Source organism: Mya arenaria, chromosome 14 (genome assembly GCF_026914265.1).
Source record: "Mya arenaria isolate MELC-2E11 chromosome 14, ASM2691426v1".
In the NCBI taxonomy this organism is placed as follows: domain Eukaryota; kingdom Metazoa; phylum Mollusca; class Bivalvia; order Myida; family Myidae; genus Mya; species Mya arenaria.
The window spans coordinates 32,375,310-32,390,281 of NC_069135.1; the positions used below are offsets into that span (position 1 = coordinate 32,375,310).

The window sequence follows — 14,972 nt, forward strand, 5'->3', positions numbered from 1 at the left end:
TGCAATTCAATGGAGTCCAAAGAAGATGTTCTTACAGGAAGTCTTTTCTGCAAATTGGCAAAAAAAATTGCAACAAGTCTAATGCTGCATCAGAGATAAGTAGAGTAAAATGACATGACCTGTCATGGGAAACTGACTGATTTATTGATCAAAAAGGGGAAAAACTAATCTTATGTATACTATATGGAAAAATACTTTCAAAAGTGAACCATAAAATCAAAAAGGCACTGAATGATAATTGGATAACATCTTTTTTAATTATCTGGCCACCAACTGCATGAATCATCAAATTACATACTGATATATTGCTAATAAATATTCCATCTTACCACAAAGAGCAGGTGATTCTGTGACTTGACTGTGTACTGCTTGGCCACTGTGACCTTTATCACTCCTTCCTTGACCCTCCGCGGACCAGTCAGTTGGCATAGAAACCTGAATGTGGAAAATACATATTGATATTTAGAATACAGTTGACCTATTCATCCAAGTGAATATACTTTATCACAATGAAGAAGTTCAAATTTAAATTTTACATACTAAGAGATATTACAACTGTGAATATGCTTTCATTGAAACTCAGTTTGAAGATATCCAGAGAGATTATTAATTGGGGTGAAGAAACGAAAGAAAAGCGCCAAATCAAAGACCAACATCTTGGAGAACTCAATATTGAACCACATGCTTGGTTCAACATACACTCAAACTTTATGTATGTCTGTAAGATCTTAACATTACAAACAGGAATCTACCAGCTGGGGGTTCTTTGTATATGTTTGCACGACACACATCATTACCACAGCAGTGACTGCCAGATCGCAGGTATATTTTGCAATAATACAGACCAGCAAAGGCTAGCTCTTTAATTCAAGACATTAATACGTTAACACTTCATTCCCACGACAGTAACTGCCAGATAGCAGGTATGATTTGCCAAAATACAGCCCAATTTTTATTTCAATATTTATGTGAAAAGCTACAGAAACAAGCTCAGTAGCCAAAAGTTTAAACATTATCGCCGTTTAATGGCACAGGGTAAACGCCTAAGACATCAAACACAAATACAAAAAATCACAAACAAGAAACATGGAACAACAGCACAAAACTCCTCAAACAACACAGTGCATATAAACTATACAAAAAACTTGGTATATTTATTAAGGATTGTTAAAGTACTGCCTTAAAACAGTCAGTAAAATGTATATTTACTTGGGGTTTAAACCAGCTTACGTGCACAAACCTCAAGTCTTATCCCAACAATCCTGAATAAAGTAAAACCGTAAAAGGTCAATCAAGACATTAATACAATTAAACTTACCCCTGGGAGGGCTCATATTCATACGGCTGCACCACACATGATATCCCCGCAACAGTGACATCAAGGTCAGTGTACGTTTTCCCCAGGTTCAGCCCCGTCACAGAGATGTTTGTCCGACCAGTTATGGGAGCACTCAGTGGACTAAACTGGAATATAAATTGTTTTTTTTGCATCATTTAATAACATATTCCAAAGAGAGCCAAACAAGTTTGAATATTCCATTTTCCATGAAACAGTAAGTTAAGCTAAGAATATGAGCTGTCATAAAAAACAAGAGCTCCAAAAGTGGTTGCCAATAAACATTCAATCCTCTCAGTCAATCAGGGGCCATAACTGTGAAAATAACATTTTCACAAGAGATATGGATTCATAATACATTGTCAGAATGAAGATGTGTGCAAGAATTATGTCCTCACAATTCAAATGGTCAATAATAATCTGAGCATTGGGACATTTCTGTCCAGCCATCAAGCACCAATCAGTCAGTCACATGTACATTAATACGGTCTCACCTTGCACATTCACATAACAGAAAATGTCACAAGAGATGCAAAATGCCCCCAGAAGCTTTTGAGTTTACCTACCCTGAGTATCTGTGGGTTGGGGCAGATGGCGTTTCTATCTAACCAATCAGAGGCGGGGCAGTCGGCCTGGAGGGAGCAGGCAGGAAATCCACCCGTACACCACCCACACTCGTACTCGGCGTCCATTCCAAGACACTGACCACAGTTGGTCACCATTGTACCGCACTTGTAGATACGCACTGGAATTGTGGGACAATATTTTGAAATAGTTTCAGATTTAAAGCTGCACTCTCATAGATATACCATTTTTACAACTTTTTTTTTGTCTTGGAAAGAGCAAATTTTTGCTTAAATATCTGCAAACCAATGATAGAAGATTGCTGACAAAAAATCAGATCGTAGATTTTCATATCACCGTTGAAAATAAATGTTTTAAGGCTTAAACCGTTACTAACGATTCAACAACAATGCATAAAACATCTATTTTTGAACTTAAACGTAAAAATTTGCGATCTAATTTTTTGTCTGCAGTCTTATATAACTGGTTTCCATGGATTTTCGCAAAAATTGGCTCGTTCAAAGACAAAAAAAATAAAATTGACAAAACATTCAATCTGTGAGAGTGCAGCTTTAAGTTGTCAAATTGCAAAAAGGCCTCTTTTCAATAAAATATCTTAAGTTACGGTTACCAAAACATACTTTTTATTTAGACTAATTTATATCGAAACTATTGATGCAAACCTTTGATATTCTGTGGGTTATCCAAAGGGACGCTTGTCTTGCCAGTGGTAACGGTGAACTGAGCTGTGACAATGGGTAGAACATCGGAGAACTCAAACTTGAGTGGGTCACACTGCAGGTTGGAGGACGTAATATGACCTTGGGCGAAGGTCACGTTACCTTCGTATGTGAACACACATAGGACATTGGACATCTGGTCTGGCTGTAAATAGCAATGAATGATTAGCAATTTGATGGATTTAATTTATTTCAATATGACAACAACAGTAGGTAATAATGATGCCATATCAATGCAGTAAGAATGAAGAGGGCAAGGCATTCCTCAGTTATCAATCAGACAAGCCTTTATGTGTTGAAGGTCACAGTGACCATTGGATCTGATGACCCCAAAATCAATAGGGTTCATCTACTGGTCACATTCACCCTCCATGTTAAGATTGTGGACCAAAAACCTACCCATTGTCTAGTAATCATTTGGACAAGCTTTTCGCATTCAATATAATTGTGACCTTAACCTTTGACCTCAAAATCAATATGGGTCATTTACAGTCACCCCAAAACAAATTGTCAAATTTGAGGGCCATGGGTGCAGGCATTGTCGAGTCATCACACGGACAAGCTTTTTGCATTTGAGATCACTGTGACCTTGACCTTTGACCCAGCCTCCATATCAAGTTTGATGACCACAGGTCAAGGCATTTTTTAGATATCACTAGATGCCCCGATGAACCCTAAAATCATAAGGGGTCATCAACTGATTAGGCCCAACCTTCAAGTCAAGTTTGAAGACCATAGGTCAAGGGGTCGTATATAATAAGCAACTTTGATCAAACTTAAATTTAAGATAAGAAACTAAGTGTTCTTATTGACCTGTATAATTAGCTGACCAATAGGCTGAATGGAATCACTGAGGCATGTCTAAGGATAAGGATAAGATCAATATTGAATACTGACCCTGGAATTGTTGAGTCAAGCTTTGGCAAAGGACAAACCGACAGACGGACCTATCAACCAACCTGTGCAGAGCATGCTATATACCCGCTCTTCTTTAAAGGGGGCATAATCATGATATTCTTTAAGAGATTTTATATGACCTTGGGCTAAGGTCAACATACTTACCAGTATATTGGCCACCCTGAGGCTGATGCTCTTTGTGTGTCCAGAGTGTACAACCACATCTGTATCATGTGACGACGTCTCCAGGCGAGGACACTTTCCTGACAACATTATCGCTGGGGCAGTCTGAATAATAGCAACATAAATATTAATAGCGTTACTTTTCATCCAAATCTAATTCTCACACCAAATTTGTTTGCTCATGTGGAGATACTAAGGTAATCATTTCTTAAAAATAAACTGTATGAAATGGCTCATCTTAAAGATAGAGATGATACATTATGGTAAAATTTTCACCTGAGCAGAGTAGATAAGTTTTTAACAGGAAAAACACTCCACAATAACCCAGCATTACATACATTTCAAAGATATAAAGTCATAATAAAATAAACATAACTGCAAAGGCAATATCTGTAAATATACTGCATACCTGATCCCGACACGAGTCCATATCCTTGTTGACACACATTCCACGGTAGTGGCACCACTTACACTCGAACCCACTCTCCGTGCAGCTTGTGCAACTGATGATGCAAAAACGCTAGCATGAGTTTGGTACATTTGGGATCAATTTCTCTAAAACTATCAAGAATAGTTTTCTAACAATAAAAGTTAACATCTTTCAAAGTAATGAATTCCACACTTTAACAAACAAATTTACTTACGACTTTTTTTATTTTATGCTTTATCTTTTTGGAAATATTCAAATAATGGTGTCAGAATAAAATTCTGATTTTCAAAGTTTAGATTTGATAAATCTGAGATGTTTGTTAATCTTCCTTTAAGCAAGTGAAAGTATTAAAGAAAAGATGATGACTAAATATTGTGCTTAAACACAACAGTAGGTGAAACATACTTGGTGTTTTGCTGGCAGTCATACAGGGATACATCCCGCTTTGCGACCGTCCGTCCGTCAACCTGAAATTCCACCTCCAGCAGTGTGTGGTCTGAAAAAGAATGCAAAATAAACAACATGTATAACAGTTAAAGCTTATAATCAGGCTACTCATGTTTTCCATTTATTCGATGCAAAAAATATGAAATAAAAATAAAACCCATAGATTTTTGTCAGGTAAATATTTTTCTTGGGAAAGTAAATGTTTATGTATTTTAAAAGCTTTATATTTGCCAAATATTCAGGAATGTCTTGAAATTTAATTCTGAGAAATGTTGCAAGTTTGAATGTGAAATCTTTGAAAATAAAACTTGCACTGAATATATACATCTGTAAAGTGATTATTCATAATTTGAAATATTATGAACTAAAACAATGAATTTAATATTCAGAAAATTGTTGCTTGAAAAATAAATAAATATGAAAGCTTGCAACAATAATTGTTTTTATTTATTATGTCCCTTTTGTGAAGAAATAGATAACAAATGATAGTTAAATTATGCTAAGGTAACAAAATGCACAAAAAAAAAAACCAAGAGCTTATCTAAGTGAACACTTATGCTCGTCTATTCTTGTTGCTTCAGTCAAACATGGGGCATAACTCAATCATTTAAAACCAGAGTTATGCCCCTACCTAGACATGTGAATTTTTATTGGAAACATGTGTACCAAGTTTCATATGAATACCTTGAATGGCTTATGAGTTGGGCCAAGATTAAAGATTTTGCACTAAAACAATGCCAACAAATATGACACCTAAACAATGACAATATCTGGGCAATCTTCTTTGAAAAAAACAGACCAGCTAAAAACTTATAATTTGTACAAAAATAAGCAATACATGTATGAACTTAACGAGAGCAAAAGAATGTCAACATAATTTTTAAGTCTAAATAACATGAAAGCAACAAAGATTTAAGCAAAAGTTTAAGAGTCCCTTAGCCCAGGTAGAAATCTGAAAGACGAAAAAGAAAGATAAATAAAGAGGATGTTTTACTACAGACTGAGACTTGCAGGCATGGTTTTAACCCTTTACTTCATCAAAGATATATTAAATATGATAAATTGCCATGTCAAACAATCTGATTTTCTCTGCTGACCAAGGTGGTATGATGTTACATATTTGTGCCTGAGTGAAAGGGCTTGCTTAACCAATGCATTTTTTTTTTATTTGTCAAAATGTGATACAAAGTGAACGTATCAAACAGTTTTTGAGTGATGGTCACACTATCAAAATGACTTTTAATGTCAATGATATCCCCATCACTATGACAATATCTTCTTTTCTTTGTTGTAAAACAACGAAAGATGGACAAAACATGACTATTCTACCTTTTCTAAAAATATGATCAAAATAAAACAGATTAATTTTTTACATTTCAAACTTTACGACTTTGTCTTAACTGTGTTCCAATTTTTCGACCATGCCTGCAAGTTCCAATACCTACTGGGAATGACAAGAAAGTTTAACTGACATTCTCTTAGCAAAGTATTCACAACTCAGTTTTTTTCACTCTCACTTCTGCAAAGTTTGTTCGAACTTTTTATATTTTAATGCTGTGAAGAAAGTCAGTTATGAACATTTTACAATGTGAACCAGGGAAACAGCTGAGTATATTTACCTCTGGAGCGCCATATCACTGAAACAATTAGGGAACATTCCATCATAAATTCTCTGCAAATATCATACTATGATGTACATGCAATACACAATGACAATGTAAGTTCTGTATTTCTTTAAGGTTTGTTTCAAACATTTTGATTACATGCAAATGATTATAAAGTATGGAAGATGCTAGTTGTATATTTTGCTTCAGTTCTCTGTATTTACACCACATGCAAACTTGAATAACTCATTAAAATATTATGAAAAATATACACAAATATTACAATTCCATTTAGTCATTAGTTGGAGTTATCTTATATTCAAACCATACAATCCACATCAAAAGATAGTGGCAACGTCATGTTATATGATTTCACAAATCCACTTCATCCACTCGTTCATTTTTTTTTACCATATCTTACCTTTGCCTTCTGGAAAATTCGGCACATCATTCCGTGGTGGCAGGTCACATGTCACCCTGTCCCCGGTAACCATTGCCAAGGAGACAAGTTTGGTTCCCATGACAATGAAACTGCATTGGATCACAGGGATTGGTGATTGGGTTATATTAACCTTTTCTAATTTGAAGCTGATCTGAAAAAAGAAGATTGATTCAGATTTACTATGTGATTAGGCAGTATGAATGCTCAGGTGCGATTTTCCAAGTTCAAATGTTATAACTACCTAATAATGAATGTTTTTACAGAAAATACTAACCTGATTATCATTAAGGACCCTGTACGAAACAACTCTGGGCGTTACACCAGTTAGTTCAGCACAGACCCCATCACGAGACGGGAGCCAGGCAGGGGTCACGCTATCACTGGGACAGTCTTTGTGTCGTGTACACCTGGAACATATAACAGTATTATTGTAAACATATCAGTAGAACATACAACTACTTTACAAGTTCTATGTTCTATTGCTTCCAGGGTAATTGACAACCTGGTTTCACTATGTATGGAAAGAATAACAATGCTTATTCATGTCCTTTGATGGGTGTCAGACATATAGCATGGAAAACAGACCCCTGTGGTCTTGGGCCAGCATTGTTCTAACATGGGCTCTGAATGCTTCCTTAGTTTTTTTTAAAGTTTTTGGGCCATATTCAGAAAGCATCATATTCAACTATTAAAGTGAAAATTTCCAAAATTTGACCCAAAACAATTTAAAACCCCTCTACTTTCATCAAATTTATTTATTTATAAGCATTCATTACTTAGATCATGCTCTTCCTCCATTATTTTGGTGTACAAACACACTTATATTATTATTATTATACTTAACATAAGTTTTCTTTAAATTCAAAATGGTCAATATCCACTAAGTTAAACATTTAACATATTAAGTTGTTTTATGATTACAGCTCCTGATCCAAATTTGACCATTATCCTTAAACAGCATAGAACTTATGGAGCAGTCCACACCAAAATCTTGTGGATGAAATTATGAACATGCGAACAATAAGGGGATTTTCTTCACTCCCCTTACACTTTGTGGCGGAAGATAAAAAGCAAAGATTTTACTTGTAACATGTTTGTGTAAAGATATTATATTGTTTGTTAAAGCAAGTTCTATGCAATTTCAAAGAAATACTAACTGAATACTTAGAGTTTGATGTTTCTTTGGACATTTGAGCTAAAACGCCACCAAAAGCATTTGAATTGCAGTTTGAAAATAATTCTCAGATGTTTAAAACCACACCAAGGATTCCATCACTTCTTTGTTCCATGTGAGCAGATTTTGCAACAGTTGTTTTCTCTCAGCTATCAGGGAAGAAATCTAGACATTTAAATAAAGAGGCACTTGATACTCAAATGTTTGATCTACAATCAAAAACTGAAAAACAAGCTCAAATTATTTGCCAGAAAATGTAACATGCTGCCAAAACACGCTGAGAATATGTGCAAACAAGAAACAAATTGTCTTTAATGATTTCATAAAGCGTGTAAGAAGTGTTTTATTTACACTTAGAAAAAATTACAAAGCATAACAGAGTATTTTTTGTCTGCATAATTACCGAATGTTTGATCTGAAATGGGAAAATGAATGCACGAGCTTTCCTACGAAAAGCAGTAATAAAGGATTTGGAATCGGTTCCAATAAATCTTTCAAAAGCCTTGTTTAAAGATATTTATGATTATATTTAGAGGAAAGCCCAGCATTTTTTCTGCCTAACCATGAAACACCTATATAGCGCTATATTATCAGGGTTATCTGGAGTGGATTGAAGTTTTGACAGTGGTGGGGGACGCAAATAAGGGGAGGGGTTTCTTGGTGGGGTGGGCACAACTTTGGATGTAGGAATTGAAATTACACATGTATGAAGATTTCACTAATTTTAATGGAAACCAAGAAGAAAGGGTGAGATCTCAAGAGGTTTTGGGTTCGATCCCTACCAGGGTAAGAGAGGTCTAGTGGTTTAAGTGTTTGCCTCTCACCCAAGAGGTTTTGGGTTTGATTAACACCAGGGTGAGAGGGGGCTAGTGGTTTAAGTGCCAGCCTCTCACCCAATATGTTTTGGGTTTGATGCCTACCAGGGTAAGAGAGGTCTAGTGGTTTAAGTTCTGTCTCTTATCCAAGAGGTTTTGGGTTCGATGCCTACCAGGGTAAGAGAGGTCTAGTGGTTTAAGTTCTGCCTCTCACCCAATATGTGTTGGGTTCGATCCCTACCAGGGTAAGAGAGGTCTAGTGCTTTAAGTTCTGCCTCTTATCCAAGAGGTTTTGGGTTTGATGCCTACAAGGGTAAGAGAGGTCTAGTGGTTTAAGTTCTGCCTCTCACCCAATATGTTTTGGGGTCGATCCCTACAAGGGTAAGAGAGGTCTAGTGGTTTAAGTTCTGCCTCTCACCCAATATGTTTTGGGTTTGATGCCTACCAGGGTAAGAGAGGTCTAGTGGTTTAAGTTCTGCCTCTCACCCAAGAGGTTTTGGGTTTGATCCCTACCAGGGTAGAATGGTCTATTGGTTTGTGTGTCTGCTTCTCACCAAAGAGTTTTTGGGTTTGATCCCTACCAAGGTGAGATTGGTCTAGTGGTTTAAGTGACGGCCTCTCACCCTAGAGGTTTTGGGTTAAATCCCTACCAGGAGATGAGAGGTCTAGTGGTTTAAGTGTCTGCCTCTCCCCCAAGAGGTTTGGGTTTGATCCCTCACAGGTTGAGATTGGTCAAGTGGTTTAAGTGTCAGCCTCTTACCCAAAAGGTTTGGGTTCGTTCAACACCGGGGTGAGAGTGGTCTGGTGGTTTAAGTACTGCCTCTCACCCAAGAGGTTTTGGGTTTGATCCCTAACAGGTTGGGATTGGTCTAGTAGTTTAAAGGGCAGCCTCTTACCCAAAAGGTTTGGGTTCAATCAACACCAGGGTGAGAGTGGTCTGATGGTTTAAGTGTCTGCCTCTCACCCAAGAAGTTTTGGGTTTAATTCCTACAAAGGTAAAAGTGGTTTAGAGGAATAAGTATCTGCTGTTTGCTGAAGAGGTTGTGTGCTTGAACCCCATCAGCGTGAGAGTAGTCTAGTGGTATTAGTGTCCGCCTCTTACCCAGGAGGTTGTAGGTTTGATCCAAATTAGGTGGATTTTCTCACTTGGCATCTCAACATGGACAATCAGTACTGAGTCTATCCCGGCAATGGACTTGAGCATGATTCTATAAGCTACCAACAAGCGTCACAACCAAGATTAAAACTAATTATGTAAAAGCAACTGGACTAAAAGAATATAAGTTTTACCATTCTAAAGGGACCCAACCGTGTGATATAGCCACAGAATCTATGTTCCAAGGAATAAGGCAAAACTGCTTCTTTATTCAATATCAATTTGAACTTTTTAGTTTCACTCATATGTCATATATGAACAATCCTTTTACATGAAACATTTCATTATTGGTGTTTCATAGGAAGGCTTTATGAAGGATAATTAAGACCTAGGAAATATGGCTGACATTTACAAACATTTAAGTGCACAGACACATAAAGGAGAATCCATCTCATATTTTTGTAAGTCTGGTGTTCTGCAGGGATGAATTATGCACAAAGTTGCAGCTATAATGAAGATTGCTACATGCTATGCAGCGTGATTCATGGATTGAAACGAGGAAACGAAATAACCTATAATAAACATATCAAAGTTAACTAAGAGTACAGTGAAATCAACGCCAACGATCATCATGTTGTTTTTTTTTAATTCATTTTTAAGTTGATAAAGGGCATAACTCAATTACGGAAACCATGAGTTATGGGCTTTGCTAAACATGTGCTTATTGTCCCTGGCAATTGTCAGTGTTTACTAGTTTCATGTGAAATATCTTGTTCTTTTTTTTTCCCCAAATGTTTTTAGTTTTTTTCGCACACCATCAATGAAACAAAGTCTATCACAATACCATGACAATTTTTTTTCCCTAAATACAGACTAACCAAAAAAACCAAATTACTCTTGTTCAATCAGAGGAAAAGAAACGGCAGACATGAACTATATTTATATTTATTTAGCTACAAGGATTTAATTTAATGGATGTATTAAAAAAAAAGATTAGGGTACGAGGAGAAGTATTTGGTAAAGCTCAGTGGTCGAAATTAACACAAGCCCGCAAGCCCCTGCACTGGTATAATGTCTTCCGGGCTTGCTCAAATTTTGAATAATGTATAGCAGGACTTGTTCAAAAATTTGATGCCAAGCCATAGTATAAGAATTTGGGTTTGTTCATAATTCTGAAAGTCTAATGTCGATGACTGAAAGCTGACTTTTTAAAAGGTACTATCTGGAATTGAGACCAGACATCGTGAAAACCATTGGCCAGAAAGTCCTGAACGGTAAATTTTGACAAAGTGTGAGTAAAATTTTAAAGGATTTGGTTAAATTTATATATGCTTTTGCTCTTTTTGTATGTATGTACTGGTTTGTTACGATGCAAATACAAGTTGACGTATTTCATATTATATATTTTATGTGCTGTTAACAATATACAATGTACATATAAAGTGGGATATAAACTGTCTGTCTGTCTATGAACTAAATGCCCAATTAAGTGCCAAGATGTTGTCTAGGAAACACTCTCTATATTTAAGATTGAGAATACTACTTTATGTTGATTTTTTGTCTGAGTAATGCATAAATTAAATAGTTGTATAATTGAATTTATAAGTCCAATATCTGCAAACTGAAAGCAAAAATAACAAATATCTCAGAGATTAATATATTTAGAATAATTGGAAATAGAATTTTTGTTTACTTCCAGTCTAGTGCAAATCGATTACTCGAACAATTAACAGTGCTTAACTTCAAAATTTAAATGTCTTTGGAGACAGATGACATATCTTTTCAATAACTTTGACTGGATTTGAACTCATATACATGAAACATTAGAAATATGTTGGAATCTAGAATGTCAAACTTAGGTGATAAAAAAATTACCTTTTTGTGGTGATTATTATGTAAGATGCACCATTTTGTATTGTTTCGGGTTTTCAATGGAAAATTAATGGAGAGTACATGTATATGTTTGACATAAAAATGATAGACCTTGTCAATCGAGTATATCATTAGAAAGCATGAGCAGGTCACAAAGTTGAATGAAATGAAATTTTATTGGTATTATAAGTATCAGCTATTTCGTACCCCAAATAATTCATTCTAAAATATTGTTTTATATCTCGAGAACATAACACTCAATGGTGGAACACCTACTAGAAATCTTAAGAAATGATTTTTGATTTCTGCAGGGTCATGTCATAATTTTGCAAGGTCTTGCACAATGGTACAGGACCTCATGTCATGGGTCTGAAATAAATTAATTTTGGAAAAAAAATTCTGACACTTTCCCTGAAATTTCAAGATGTCTGGAATGTGTTTCTAATTTGATTTTACACATGGAAACATTTTGTCTGATGACTTCACATAATGAATAGAGAGCCGTGTAGCAGATGCCCATGCTCGTCTGTGATTGCTGGAATTTCGAGAAAGGGGCATAACTCAACAATCATATCTGTCAGAGTTATGGGCTTTCCTCTGGATGTGTGTATTGTCTATAGCAACAGGTTTACCCAGTTTTCTTTCAATATTTTTTGTTCAACACTTTTTGTGCTATGGCCAAATTTAAGGGGCATAAATCCAAAATCATTTCAGTCAGTGTTATGGACCTTGCTTTGGACGTGTGCGTTGTCTATAGCAACAGGTTTACCAAGTTTTCTTTGAATTCTTGAATGCTTTTTGTACTATGGCCAAAGTTAAAGTTTGTTCTGTTTTTGTTTTCTTTTCTCATACAAGGGACATTGACAGTTATTAAAGTTAGAGTTATGGTTCTTACTATACATTTGCGTATTGTCTCTGGCAACATTTTTACTACTTTTTTGTTAATAAATTTAACTGGTTTTGATTTAAGGCCATGGATAAGGTTTTTGTATGCCACTGCTGCCACTGACATCAAAGCTGCTCACGATGCCTTAAAGATGTGCTCTTACTCCCAAGATTTACCACAATTAATACAATTATTTTTATATACCGAAAACACGGACCTATAAACCATGGATTGGCAACTCTCCTCTTGTGTTAATGCGATTAGCTCAAACTCATGTGGACAGCGCAATTTCATACCGAGTTCTTACCGTGTGTTCATTTTCTAGACGTCCGACATCGGCCAAATATATACATGTAGGAAAACTTTAATTAAAACTAAATATAAATTTAATCAGGAACATATTAGGTCCTGATTAATACTTCGATAATTAGAGAAAATGCAATTACGACAAACTACAAACATATTACATGCTACATGTCGATCGGTGTTAAACATAATTATTAGCAGAGCTGGCGGAAATAACCAAAGATCGCCATTAATCACCGTTCACAGATTCGGCAGAATTTTCCGATATTTGCCGAGCGCGCGTTAAGGATTGTGGGTAAATTATTATTTCTTATCGTTTCACCGATATCGGGCAGTTGCCAATCCCATGGTTTATAGGTCCATGCCGAAAAGGATGAATAAATATCGAAAACAATTATGAAGAATAGAGTGTTTAATTTGAAAGATAGGTGCAAAAAACTCAGTATTTCTAACTTATGAGACAATAGTTGATCATTGCAAATCTTTTAGGACCCACCAGTCGTTTAATATTTGCGAGTTTTCACATATAAAATACACTGTTACAATCTTGTTATCAGTAATTAATATTTTCCATAAATGCATTATTTAGTAAGTAGTAAAAGGTTTATCAATCAAAATTGATGTTTGTTAAACATGTGGATGTATTAATTTTAAATACGAGTGTCACTTGAACTTCTTTCTTCGAAAGATGAGATACAAACACAACATACAGTTGGCTCTAACCAATGATTGTTTTCAATCAAGACCATTAGGCAAATGTTTTCCAGTTTATCCATTTGACAATGCAAGCATGTGGCTTTAATATGAATATCAATCAACTGATTGTATACTTGACAACTGGCGGTGTTACAATCCTAATTAACCTTTTACCAAGCTTAATAATTAATCAACCAATCACAAACCTGTTTTTGAGAACACACCAGCCACATACTCTGTCATTCGTCGCCGCACACTGATGACAGGTCGCGTGACGTTGACAATGGTCTGTGGACACCTTAAACAGCTGATAAGAAGAGTATGCATTAGATTGATTGAACATGAAATAGTCTGTAACTGTAACAAAAGCAGGACTAAACAATGACATTACTTTTCTTCTCATCATAATTGGAAGTATCTATATGTATGTGTAAAAAACAAGTTGAGATACTCTTAAAACAACTCAGATTGATATGACACTGTGCATTTAGTATTTATAAACATGTGACAAGTTTGATGACAATTGTAAATTCTGCGCCTTACATACTATAGCAGATGTCTAAACATAACATTCATCACAAAAGACATTTGTGCGTGTTATTGAAGCGTTTTATGTCATGTTAAGTATGGTCAGTCGAGGGGAAAGGCGGGAATATGCAGAGGGTTTTACTGTATCGGTCAGTTCTACGCTAAACTTCGAGCGGTTAACTTGATTTATTTCAAATTTGAGTCGTTTTGTGTTAAGTTGTGTTTAGACTAGATGTTATGTTGTTTTACTATTTAAGATATGAGTAACATTGCAGTATGACATCATAACACCAGTTATGACACGGCAACTTAATTAAAAGTTACAATACCTTCACTTCTTTCTTCCGAAAACAAACCAGCTAATTACCTGATGGTTTGTTAGTGCATACAGCGCATCACCATTGTTGCTTAGGAACATATGACCTTTGACCTTATTGCCCGGACCAAGGTCAAGGTCATCAACAATGGATACCACACCATCTGCACTGTAAACAGCCTGAAAGACAGAAGCATGAAATAATCAGAAGCATGAAATTATTATTGCATAAGAACAGAACTGATTATTTAATTAATAAATATAATACATATTGTGATATTCGAAATAACCAGCAAAAAGCTACATTTTCTTCTTCTCACAGGTAATGATCACATTGTTTCAGAATGGTTTGTGTTTTTATTCCAGTACGTAAATCTCTTGACCTAAAAAAAAATGAAATTCCACTAAAAATACCTTTCTCAATAATCCATTCCTTGTCCCAAGGTATATTTCTACATAGTTCTTCTCAGTGTGTGTAACAAGGGATTTTACAACACTTCCTGGTAGAGTGAGAAAGGGCTGTTGGAACATTGGAATCGTCCCTTCAATGGCTCTGTACTGGTCAGCATGTTTTGACTGACCACAGAAGTCGGGCTTCACATTCTGAAAATATGTTATTATTATTTTTTTTCATTTTTTT

The 14,972-nt window shown here is 35.6% G+C and overlaps 1 protein-coding gene across 3 annotated transcripts in view; it reads right to left on the reverse strand.

The window, feature by feature from the left end:
* LOC128217438 (plexin-A2-like) overlaps positions 1-14,972 on the reverse strand; it is a 62,133-nt gene that overhangs the window by 11,675 nt on the left and 35,486 nt on the right. For 2 of the 3 annotated variants that reach the window (XM_052924591.1, XM_052924590.1), the window contains 13 exons: positions 14,747-14,935; positions 14,384-14,512; positions 13,695-13,795; positions 6,918-7,050; positions 6,623-6,794; positions 6,217-6,234; positions 4,556-4,646; positions 4,130-4,223; positions 3,703-3,825; positions 2,584-2,785; positions 1,903-2,081; positions 1,319-1,464; positions 330-435 (listed from right to left, as the gene is read on the reverse strand). In XM_052924591.1, coding sequence (XP_052780551.1) covers positions 330-435; positions 1,319-1,464; positions 1,903-2,081; positions 2,584-2,785; positions 3,703-3,825; positions 4,130-4,223; positions 4,556-4,646; positions 6,217-6,234; positions 6,623-6,794; positions 6,918-7,050; positions 13,695-13,795; positions 14,384-14,512; positions 14,747-14,935 — 1,683 coding nt within the window. The remainder of the gene's footprint in view (positions 1-329; positions 436-1,318; positions 1,465-1,902; positions 2,082-2,583; positions 2,786-3,702; positions 3,826-4,129; positions 4,224-4,555; positions 4,647-6,216; positions 6,235-6,622; positions 6,795-6,917; positions 7,051-13,694; positions 13,796-14,383; positions 14,513-14,746; positions 14,936-14,972) is intronic. The other variant, XM_052924592.1, reaches the window with a different exon arrangement.